Source organism: Zingiber officinale, unplaced genomic scaffold (genome assembly GCF_018446385.1).
Source record: "Zingiber officinale cultivar Zhangliang unplaced genomic scaffold, Zo_v1.1 ctg222, whole genome shotgun sequence".
Taxonomy (NCBI): Eukaryota; Viridiplantae; Streptophyta; class Magnoliopsida; order Zingiberales; family Zingiberaceae; genus Zingiber; species Zingiber officinale.
Window position 1 is genome coordinate 999,785 of NW_024589898.1, and position 12,022 is coordinate 1,011,806.

The 12,022-nt window shown below is 35.8% G+C and overlaps 2 protein-coding genes across 2 annotated transcripts; both read right to left on the minus strand.

The window, feature by feature from the left end:
• Positions 1 to 5,285: 5,285 nt before the first annotated feature.
• On the minus strand, positions 5,286 to 6,542 carry LOC122036840. The gene has a single exon (XM_042596259.1). The coding sequence runs from the start codon at positions 6,540 to 6,542 to the stop codon at positions 5,286 to 5,288; it is 1,257 nt and encodes a 418-aa protein (XP_042452193.1).
• Positions 6,543 to 6,599: 57 nt separating this feature from the next.
• On the minus strand, positions 6,600 to 7,636 carry LOC122036841. The gene is made up of 3 exons (XM_042596260.1): positions 7,438 to 7,636; positions 7,167 to 7,335; positions 6,600 to 6,966 (listed from the first exon to the last, which is right to left on the minus strand). The coding sequence occupies exons 1-3, from the start codon at positions 7,634 to 7,636 to the stop codon at positions 6,600 to 6,602; spliced, it is 735 nt and encodes a 244-aa protein (XP_042452194.1).
• Positions 7,637 to 12,022: the final 4,386 nt, after the last annotated feature.

Here is a 12,022-nt window from a genome sequence, read left to right on the forward strand (position 1 = left end):
TAGAAACCTTCAAAGCTAGGCTTGTTGCAAAAGGGTACACTCAAAAAGAGGGAATCGATTATGAGGAGACCTTTTCACCGGTAGTCATGCTTAAGTCTATCCGGATACTCTTATCCATTGCTGCTCATATGGATTATGAGATTTGGCAAATGGATGTCAAGACAGCTTTCCTTAATGGAAGTCTTGAAGAGAACATCCATATGAAGCAACCAGAAGGGTTCATTGAAAAAGGTAAAAAGCATCTAGTGTGCAAGCTCAATCGGTCCATTTATGGACTAAAGCAAGCTTCAAGGTCTTGGAACATCCGATTTAATGAAGTAATTCAGTCATATGGATTTATTCAAAGTCCGGATGAGTCTTGTGTATATAAGAAGTGTAACGGAAACGTGGTGGTATTTCTTGTACTATACGTAGATGATATTTTGTTAATTGGCAACAATGTCAAGGTATTATCAGACGTAAGGGTATGGTTGTCCAAACAATTTGATATGAAGGACTTAGGAGAATGTGCGCACATTCTTGGGATCAAAGTTATAAGGGATCGTAAGAAAAGAATGTTGTGTCTATCCCAAGCTTCATATATAGATATAATCCTTGCTCGTTTTAGCATGCAGGATTCCAAGAAAGGTTTCTTACCTTTTAGACATGGAGTAGCTCTATGTAAAGAGATGTCTCCAAAGACATCAAAAGAGATAGAGGACATGAAAGCAGTTCCTTATGCTTCGGCTGTAGGAAGCCTAATGTATGCAATGCTATGTACGAGACCTGATATCTGTTTTGTCGTGGGCATGGTCAGCAGATATCAGAGTAACCCTGGACAAGGACATTGGACTGCGGTAAAGCATATATTGAAGTACCTGAGAAGGACTAGAGATTATATGCTAGTTTACCAAGCAGACGATCTGCTCCCTGTGGGTTACACGGATTCAGATTTCCAATCAGATAGGGATAACAGTAAGTCTACATCAGGCTATGTGTTTACTTTAGGAGGTGGAGCCATTTCATGGAGGAGTGTTAAGCAGAAATGCGTTCCGGATTCAAGCTGAGTATGTAGCAGCCTCTGAGGCAGCTAAAGAAGCAGTATGGCTCAGGAACTTTCTAATGGACTTAGATGTGATTCCTGGTTTGCCCAAAATTATCACAATTTATTGTGATAATAGTGGTGCAGTTGCAAACTCGAAGGAACCACGAGCTCATAAGGCAAGTAAACATATAGAGCGCAAGTACCACCTGATACGAGATATCGTGAAGCGAGGAGAAGTTGTCATCGCCAAGATTGCATCAGCAGATAACCTGGCAGATCCTTTCACTAAGGCCCTTCTGGCGAAAGCTTTCGATCGGCATGTGGAGGGAATGGGAATCAGATGTATGGCAGTTTAGTCATTAGTATAAGTGGGAGATTGTTGGAGTGTATACTGAAAGCCTAAGCTTTGTAAACATTCATAATGAATAAAGAATCACATTTGGTCAAATTTTCTACATTTAGTTGTAGTTGTTCAATTAATTTATATTGAAGATAATATAGTATGTGGTGTCACATACAGAAGATGATATTATCAGTACCTTATAAATTATAAACAGTAGCTCACGACCAAAATGGAAAGGAACAAACCATTAGAAGGTCGTAGTGTAATTAGGTATCAGTTTATCTTGACTGTATAATTATACTAGTACACTTAGTGTGTATTGAGTAGGACCATTTGAGGTCGTTTCTTTTATACTGACTTTATAAAGAAACAAAGACCTCGGTTATTATAGAAGTGTGTGCTCTTAATCCTGATATAATAACAAGCACATATATTTGATATTTATTTCTTTAATTTATCAATGGGTGAGGTTTAGTTCGATGAATCAATAAGCCCGATAAGTTGGGAAATGGTATCACTTATAGTGTGTGTTGTTGATTATAGAAGGAAACTGTGTCCTAGAGATACTAGGTTGATAATGTCCCCAAGAGGAGCTCATAAGGATTGTCATGCTAAACCCTGCAGGTGGACTTAGTCCGACATGACAATAAGGTTGAGTGGTACTACTCTTGGACTTAGATATTAATTAAATGAGTTGTCAGTAACTCACTTAATTAGTGGACATTCGATATCTTAAACACAGGGAGACTAACACACTCATAATAAGAAGGAGCCCAAAAATATAATTTGGGATTGGTGCGGTAGTTCAATGATAGTTCTCTAGTGGAATGAATTATCATTGATAAAATTAAGTTGTGTGTTCGGGGCGAACACGGGATGCTTAATTTTATCGGGAGACCAAAACCAATTCCTCCTCTCGGTCCCTATCGTAGCCTCTTATTTATAGAGTTCTATACCCACCTATACTCACCTTCTAAACCCACCCAATAGGGGCCGGCCAAGCTAGCTTGGGAACAAGCTAGGGCCGGCCTAGGTATAATATTGGGTGGCCCTAGCTTGAACCCAAGCTAGTGGGGGCCGGCCAAATTAGATTTAAAAGGGATTTTAATTTTAATTTTTATTATGTGGAAGAAATAATTTATTAAAGAGAATTAAAATTAAAATATCTCTCTTGTAAAAGATCTACAAAAGATTAAAGAAAGAGATTAGATCTCTTTCCTTATTTGTAGATTGGAGAGATGTTTTATTTTCTCTTTAAAAATTATTCACATGTTGATAAAATTAAAATTATAGAAATTTCCTTTTATCAACCATGAAGAGATTTTAAAGAGAAATTTTATTTTTTAAAATTTTCGGAAACAAATTAGGAAGTTTTAATTGTTGATTAAAACTTGTCCAATTTGTTCTCCAATGATGTGGCCGGGCATTGAAGATTGATTTGGAAAATTTATTTTATTTTTCTAAATTAAATCATGTCAAGGAAATTGAGGAAATTTTATTGTAATTAAATTTCCTAATTTGCCTAGGCCAAGGAATATAAAAGAAGGGGTGAGGGTGCCTTCATGAGACACAACCTCTATTATTTTCTCTCCCTCTTTTGTTCCTTGGTGTGGCCGGCCATCCTCTCCTTCTCTTCCTCTTGTGGTGGCCGAACCTCTCTCCCTTCCTTGGAGCTCTTGTGGTGGCCAGATACTACTTGGAGAAGAAGAAGAAGAAGGAGAGAAAGCTAGCATCTCTTGGAGCTTGGTTAGTATTTTGGTTTTCTTCTTTGGTGAAGTTCTTCCTTTGTGGCCGAACCTTGCTTGGAGGAGAAGAAGGTGGTTGGTGGTTTCTCATCTCGGTAGATCGTTGCCCACACAACGTCCGAGGTTAGAAGAGGAATACGGTAGAAGATCAAGAGGTTTTTCTACAAGGTATAACTAGTAATTTTTATTTCCGCATCATGCTAGTTATTTATGGAAATAATACCAAATACAAGAGGCTTACGTTCTAGTATTTCGAATATATTTTTCGATGTTGTGTTCTTTTGTTTTTCTTTCTTTTCCTTGTGATTTGATTGTTCTCTTTGGTTAACCTAAAGTTATTTTAGGAAATTAAATATTAGCTTTCTATTAAAGGTTTTGTCTAGTCGGTGGTGGTTGCTCCCATATCCAAGAAGGCCATGTGCCTCGCCACGTCAGTACTGGGAACCTTTTATGGAAATTAATATTTAATGGAATTAATAACTTAAGGAGACTTGGGTCGAACGTGTTAAGTTCCGCATGAGATCCAAGTCAAAACCTAAAAGAACAAATAGATTAAGTTTTGGATCAAACGTGTTAAGTTCCGCAGGCGATCCAAAATTTAATTTAAAAGAACACATGGTAGCTAGGAAAAGGTTCAGACCTTTGTACAAAATTTTTGTACAGTGGAACCTCTAGGTTTTCCGAGTAGCAACCAACAAGAGAAGGCCAAGGGCAAAGGAGAGGCAGTTGGGGAGGCTCCTGTTAAAGTACAAGAAGGTCATGTACCATCCACTGATGTAGCTGCCACATCTTCATCGAATGAAAATTTGTCTACTCTTACCCAACTTAAATCCAAAATACTTAAGGTACGGGTTAGGTTGGTTAAATGTGTCTTCTATTACTCTTAATTCACATTTGAATACTCACGTTGAAACCTTGCCTATATATTGTGTTTCAGCAATCGAAGTCATATTTTAAGAAAAATAAAGATGCTGTTGTGACAAAGACGTTGTTGAAACTGAGGCAGCTAACGTGAGTTGGAAGTTTCTTGAGTTATATAACATTTGATTGTGAACACAAGGTTATTTATCTTGGAAGTGGTTTTGCTTAATTAATAGTGAATCAAACATTTCATTGTGTTTAAGCAAATCTACTGCTGCACCTGATATTAAAGTTTATATAACACATATAATTTAGGTAACTGCTTTAAGTGTAGCAGCTATTGGGAGGGGTGACGTAAACAAAATTAATGTAAAGATTTTCTTTTTATTTTTTTTGTAGGGTTACGACAAAACCAATATAGTCCAATGGAACTATATCATTGGGTTTGGCATCTTTCATGGGTATCTTTGATTGGACTGGCTACAGAGATGGTGATTGCATAAATGCATATTTTACAATAATTGCAGAGGAAGTCAAAACTTCCGGCATCCCTTATTGGCCATCTATATTTTGTCCTGTTGGTTTTGATGTAAGGATGACAACAACTACTCCTATCTAGTTTTTATTTTCAATATATGCCTCCAACAATGTTTGTCTGCATACACAGGATTTGTTTGCAATGATATCATATGAGGCATTTGGCCTAGCAGCAAGCACTGACACCGACAAACCACTCAGGTATATATTCTGTCCATTAAATAATGTAGATGATCACTGGCACCTACTGATCATAGACCTCCAAGAAGCTCAATATTTGCATTACAACTCACTTGGATCCTCACAACTATACACATCTAAGTTTCAAAAGTTTGTAAGTAACTTTCATGTTGAGTAAATCATATTGTAATGGATGTATGTGTGCATTGGTTACAAACTTCAAACTCGTGCAGGTTGATATTTTTAAAAATATAGACCCACCTTACTACGAAATGTGGTATCCAGGGCTAGATTCCTTAATGTCGAGAAAATTTGAGGTTTCTACGATCTCGGGGCCAACACAAGTTAAATCGTAAGTAGATATGCTTAATCATAAATTTGATTCATGTCCAATCCTTTGCTACTAATTATGTTATTGACAGTGTGATATTAACTCTATCTTGCAGGCTAGATTGTGCAATTTTTGTGATGCGATACGCTGAGAGCAGTGGCGTAGTCAGGATTTTCAATTAGAGGGGGCGAATTCAACAAATTAAAAAAATAATACAACACAGAAAATGTATAATAAAAGTTATATATGAACTTCATATGTTTTTTACAATATCACTCTTCGAGATTTTATATTTTGAAAATGTTGAATAATAGCTTCATTATCAATGGTATCAAACACATCTCGCTCAATATATGGTATCAAACAATCATTTACCATATCATCTCCCAACCGATTTTGAAGTGAGGTTTTGATTATTTTCATTGCTGAAAACACTCTCTCTACAGTTGTAGTTGCAACAGGTAATAGCAATGCTAACTTCAAAAGTAAATATACCAAAGGATACAGATGATGTTTTTTCAATTGAACCAGCCTTTTAGCAAGCTGACTAATCCCCACAACCTCAGAGAATTGATTGCTACTCCACATATCAAAAATAAAGTTATCAAGTTGGGGCTCAAGATGCATTAACTCCATTGGAGAAAAATCGGATGGATAAAACTGAGCAAACTGAAATAATTTTCTCTTATCATTAGCAGAGAATGAATTTGATGGATCAAAACAACTCATACACAACAACAACTCCGTGTTCACCTCGTTAAAGCGACTGTTCAACTCCTGAAGTTGCAAATCTATCACTTCATAAAACGTTTCAACACGATAATAGTGAAGATTTGTCCTTCCTTCAATATTTCGTCGTGACCTCCCATGAAAGACGAACAAGTCTTCCATGTGCGGGGTGACTACCTCATACTTAACACAAAATAAAGAAACTTCATTCAGTAACAAATCCCAACCATCATCTCTCATAGTTTGCAGTTGATGTTTGCTTGATTTTACAAGAATCATGGCATTTACAATGTCTTGATCTTTTCTTTGTAAAGCTTGCGACAAATCATTCGTGACTCCCAAGATATTCTTCATTAAGTGCATCTGAAATATAAATTCATATTTTCCAATCAATTCTAACAGATTATTTGCTTGTGCCCTTTGCTTGTGATCTTTTCCCTCCTCTTCAACAAATAAAAGGACATCAATAATTGAAGGATACAAATGTATCAAACTTAACAATGTATTATAATGTGAACCCCAACGTGTGCTCCCAGCTCTTTTTAATGTCATCTCTTGATTCATACCTTGTCCAATGAAGATATCACCATTGCAAATTCCTTTAATAACTTTTTCAAATTGTTTCTCACGAAGTATATCTCTTCGCTTGCATGACGCTCCAACAATATTGTTCAATTGTGCAACCACATCAAAAAAAGTAGAAATTCTTATATGATTTTTAGCAACAGCTACAAGTGTAAGTTGCAGTTGATGAGCAAAACAATGAACATAATAAGTAGAAGGGTTCTCCATCATAATTAAGCTTTTTAAGTCATTGAATTCTCCTCTCATATTGCTAACTCTATCTTATCATTGCCCCCGCAAATTAGATATAGATAATCCATGTTGGCACAATAAAGAATCAATAGCAGTTTTAAGTGATAAGACAGTAGTGTTGCTTACATGTACAATGCCTAGAAAGCGCTCAACAATATTTCCCCTTTCATCTACAAACCGTAAAGCAACTGTCATTTGTTCTTTAACAGATATATCACGAGCATCATCAACCAATATAATAAATAATTCATCACCGAGATCTCCAAGAATAGAATTAGTGGTTAAATAAGCAATGGATCTGATAATATCTTTCTGAATATCAGGCGATGTCAATTTGAGATTTGAGGGAGCATTGTCTAGTGCAACTCTATTGATATCCTCATTATGGTCAGCAAGAAATCTTAACAATTCAAAAAAATTACCATGATTGAGTGAGTTTGTTGATTCATCATGACCACGAAATGCTAATCCTTGACACACAAGAAATCTTATGCAATCAATTGATGCTATCAAACAAACACGATAATGGATAGCTACTTGACTAAACAAGTTTCAATATGTTGTTTTTGATTCATTAAATCATAAGCCGCCATCATGCACCTATTGTGAATGCTACTCTGATTTCCAACATGTTCATTAAATTTTTCTTTCTTTCTCCAATTTTTAAATCCCTCAGTAACAAAAGAATCACCACCACTTTGACCACCATAATCCGCTTTGAATAAATAGCAATAAAGATAAAAAGCCGCATCTTTTGCAATGCTGTATTCTAGCCAATTAGGATGAAGACTAAACCATATAGCTCGAAATCTTCGTTTCTCTTTGGGACAAGAACGTCAAGGAAATTCATGATTTTTAGGTTGAAAATGACCTTTTTGTAAATAGTAACGTCGAACAATCTCCCTTTCATTAACATTATACTCAAGAATGTTCTTTCTTAGCCCAGGATCACTAGGATACTCATTTGAGTCAGCATCAAGAGGAGCTGGTGGAGGAGGAGGAGGTGGTGGAGGGGGAGATGACTTGTTTGAAGTAGGTTCATCTCGTATTTTCTTAAAATACCTCAACATTGTTATTTCACCTAATTTATCATCAACATAATATTTTAGAAACATAATAATCTAATTAATGACTATTTGTTTTCAACAATTTATATTCAAAAATAAATAATAAACGAAATTGATAGAGAGTTAATGATCCCTTATTTTTCACACATATTGGTAGAGATATAAAGTCAAATGTTTACATTATAAAAACATATTTTTCTAGTTATATGACTATCTAATTTTAATTCTTATCATAAAGATGATTCGTTTTATATGCATGTTGTTATTATAAAATATTGGTGTAAATTATATGATAAGTCTATTAATGGAATAAATAATATGATTCAATTGATCAAATTTTTGAATGATCATTAATGGCATTCCTCACATTCATATAACAAATCAAACATCAAATGTACTTATTACCTCAATATATGTAAACATTTAACATACTTGAATAACAAACAAAAACATGAATATATGCAAAATTAACACTACATATTTTTGTCAATACTTAAATTCGTAATCGAAAGAAATCAAGTAAGAAAATTTTACCTCAATCAAAAGACATTTATTGTGGAGCGTCGGTAGTATTGTCAGCAAACAATAGCAGTGATAGCGGCGAAGCAATGATGACAGTGTTGATAGCAAACGATAACGGCGTTAGCAGCGGCGTGCGATGATAGGCCGAGAATGACGTGGATGGCAATGGCAATGTGCGACGAAGGATTTTGAGGGCAAAATTAAAATTAGGGAAAAATAAGATGAGAATTAGGGGAGGAAGAAGAACATGGGATAGAGGAAAAAGGAAAGGGTAATAGTGGAGGAAGAATAAAATGGAAGAGGAAAAAAAATAAGATTATGTGGGAAGAGGCTTCGCTGATAGAGAAAAAACCGTGAAAAGGGAAAAATAAAAAGCTTCAGCAGCGGTCGGCGGAGAGAAAAAAACAAGAGAAATAGAGAAATAATTTTTTGGACAAACGAGAGAGATTAAAACACGATGCTTGCAGGTTTTGACTTTTGATTGGAATTTTTCATAAAAGTCCAGATACTTTTAGATTTATAAAAAAATGATTTTTATTTTATTTTTAATCATATTAATTTTTTTTCTTCAAATCTGAGAGGGGGCGACCCCCCCCCCCCCCGCGCCCCACGGTAGCTACGCCCCTGGCTGAGAGTTTAATGTATCGAAGGCCAACAAATTTTGGACAAGATGGAATGAGAGAATTTAATTTTCATGTTGGTCATAAAATTTTTAATAGCAAACACTGGATTAATAACAAGGTGGGGGTATAAAGGTATTGATAATCTGATTGTAAACGCAGTGTGAAACTGATTAGAGTAAAAAATTTAGGCTTCGTGGTGGTAATTTATTTGTAATACTACTGTCAATGCCTTGCGAAGATAATACATTGTATAGCAGCTAAAGATATGTATATTAAATATGGCAAAAGACAATTGTATATTTTTTTGATAGGAAGTAGATACTACAACTTGTTGATGCTAATCGTGAGCAGCTTAAAATTTTTGAAGATGCTTACCCGCAATAACTGCTACAGATTGTTGCATCTACTAATGAGATGCTGCTGTAATTTGTAGGAGATAACTTTACAAATGTAGCGTGATAAATTATACTAAATTTTTACCACCCCATCAGGTTGCCATTTATGCGGTTTATGGAATGGAGGAGAAAAAACTGCTACAATGTTGATATGTATAATAAGTTGAAAAAAAAATGTGAAATACTTCTACTCAGCAGTTGCTACGACAACGTTTTAGGCATGCAATTCACTAGTGACCGCGTGTGATAGTAGATACATCATAAAGTATAACACTAACATAATTGCTACACGTTGTAGCAGATAATCCTAGGTAGCTGCTACAAAGTGCAGCAGATACAATTAAGATATATTGCTATAAGCTGTAGCAGCTGATCCGCACTAACTGCTACTTAGTGTAGCAGCTAATCTTGATAAGCTACTGAAATTTTTATCACTTTACACCTGTTTATTGACAAAAGTATTATTTTATATGACCGACCCCTTCGGTTGCAATTAATGTGTAATATGGAAACAAAGGTTCAGCTACAAGTGCAAAACTATGGTTATCCGGTGTCTATAATCATATTGCAGTAGATGCTACATAATGTAGTTTCTACTCAGTACTAGAATAACAAGATATAACACCAATACGATACATGACTACGTTAAACCTATAAATTAGCTTACGTGAGTAATTATAGACAAACCCAGCGCATGTTATTGACGAGTCAAAAGGTCGACTCTTTTCGAGGACTTGTTGCACAAAAGCTGCTACACCATGTATTGAATTCTTGCCTGCAATTAATGTACTAAAGCTGCTACACCATGTATTGAATTCCTGCCTACAATTAATGTACAAAAGCTGCTACACCATGTCGCAGCTTAAATTGTTTATAACTTATATTTTATTACACCTGGGAAAAGGGGATGATGATAAGCCAGATAGAAGTAAACAAATACTAGCTGCTACAAAGTGTGGCAGTTGACTGTCGGTAAGCTGCTAATATATGCAACATCAAATTACAAGAGAGTCTTGTTTGTGTTACGTTATTAGCTTTATTTACAATATTAAATTTATTACATGAACAATATCAACTCCTTGTGAATATTACCATATCACAGACCCCGCCCGTTGCTACTTTGGTGTACCAGCTATAATATTGTAGCTGCTACGACGTGCACCAGATTTACCAATACCATGTTCCTAGTTATTGACAATGATATAGAATAATGAATCCATTTTATTTTACCCATTAAACATATCCCGACATGCCAATGAAATATAATTGGACTAATACATTAATTAGTAGCTGCTACAGATATTCCATAGTAACTGTAAACTCGCCGACGCCATAATGTATATGTAAATCAAATAGAATTCCTAAGGGAATGACTGAGGGGTTGTGGTGCACAAACGGAAGATTGTACAAAAGTCAGACCACTCCCTTACAGGCCATAACGTAGGAACGAACGGTGATCCTTTGATAGTGGTGTTCGCAAAACTAAAATTCCTTGCCGGTGGGAGAAGTGGGAGAAGGTCGTGGAAGCACGATTCGTAGGGTTACTCCATTATGATTTCCTCAGTGAACTCTAAGGGTCTTCATTGCGAAGACAAGGGTGTTGGGCGATGATAGACCGCCATAGCTTATCCACGTTATTTGGTCAAGGTTGGGAGAAGTTCATCGTCACAAGAATCATATGGAGCCTCGTTACTGCATGAAAGAAACACTTGAATATGTTGCCTAGTTGCAATGAAAGAAAAGAGGATGGTGGTGTCGTGAAAATGACGTAAATCCAAGTTGAACTACTCATCTTGGAATCAGATGGTCATGTAAGCAGCTTCCCTGCCGGTGTTATATAGAAAATCAGAGTCACTTTCTATTCGGTATGGGAATAGTTGCCTTGCCATGAAGCGGCCACAAACTGTGCTTCTGACAAACCCCATTTTGTGAGTCTTCATTAGTCAAGATTTATGACAGTTATGAGTTGTCATAGTTTTCATAAAAACATCTATGAGTGGTCATTCCATGAACGTGACGGATGAATGGATCTTGATGTGGTATGTTACAATTATTTATTTGGTGTGTCTCTATAAAATTATTACTTTCACAAAAGCAGCGTCTTTGATTCGCTATGTCTCTATAATTATAGTTAAATTAAATGGGGTGTAACAATTTAAGTTTTAAATGTCTTGTGAAGCTGGCTAGTCCAACTTGTAGCACCACATCTACAGCTGATAAAAATATTAATACTAGGTTAAATGGAAAAAAAATGTGAAAAAAATTTAATCACCCCTAGCTAGTACATTTGTGGTCCTAGTTATTGCAGTAGTTGCTAGATGTTGTAGCAGCTAGATCATAAAGTATAAAATAGAGTTAATGCTAAACGGTGTGACAGTTAATCCAAATAATCTGCAACCCCGTGTAGCAGCTTATCGCCATTAACTGCTACATGTTAAATTGCTATCCTTTTGTTGTGTTATCTGTCCTTGTAGCATAAAATTCTGAATGTTGGCGTAGCTAGATAGTGGGTACGGAACATATATCTAATTAATTGTATGATTTAAATATTTTTAGATGTGACCTGTTGCAGGAGCCGTTAGACAATACATGTATGGTAGGAATTCATACCCGAGGGTTCATTAATCCTTGTATTTACTATATATAAGATAGTCCTATCTTTTTCCAGCTCGTAATGGGATGTAGTGAGAGTTTCAATGGCCCATTTACTTGAAAAGACGCGTCCGTTTGACTTCTGTATAAGAAGCGGTAGGGTTTGGTAGGGGCTTTTTCCTATAATTACGCGATTCACTGGATAGACTCATCCATCTTGTCTTGCATTTGGTCTCCATTTACATCTCTTTCATGAT

Excerpts from the sequence above, each read along its gene's own strand:
- LOC122036840 (XM_042596259.1), bottom strand. The coding sequence starts at position 6,542 with ATGGAGAACCCTTCTACTTATTATGTTCATTGTTTTGCTCATCAACTG.
- LOC122036841 (XM_042596260.1), bottom strand. The coding sequence starts at position 7,636 with ATGTTGAGGTATTTTAAGAAAATACGAGATGAACCTACTTCAAACAAG. Across the intron at positions 7,336-7,437 it reads ACGTTACTATTTACAAAAAG|AATACAGCATTGCAAAAGAT; the intron begins GTCATTTTCAAC and ends CTAATTGGCTAG. Across the intron at positions 6,967-7,166 it reads CAGAGTAGCATTCACAATAG|ATTTCTTGCTGACCATAATG; the intron begins GTGCATGATGGC and ends TGAATTGTTAAG.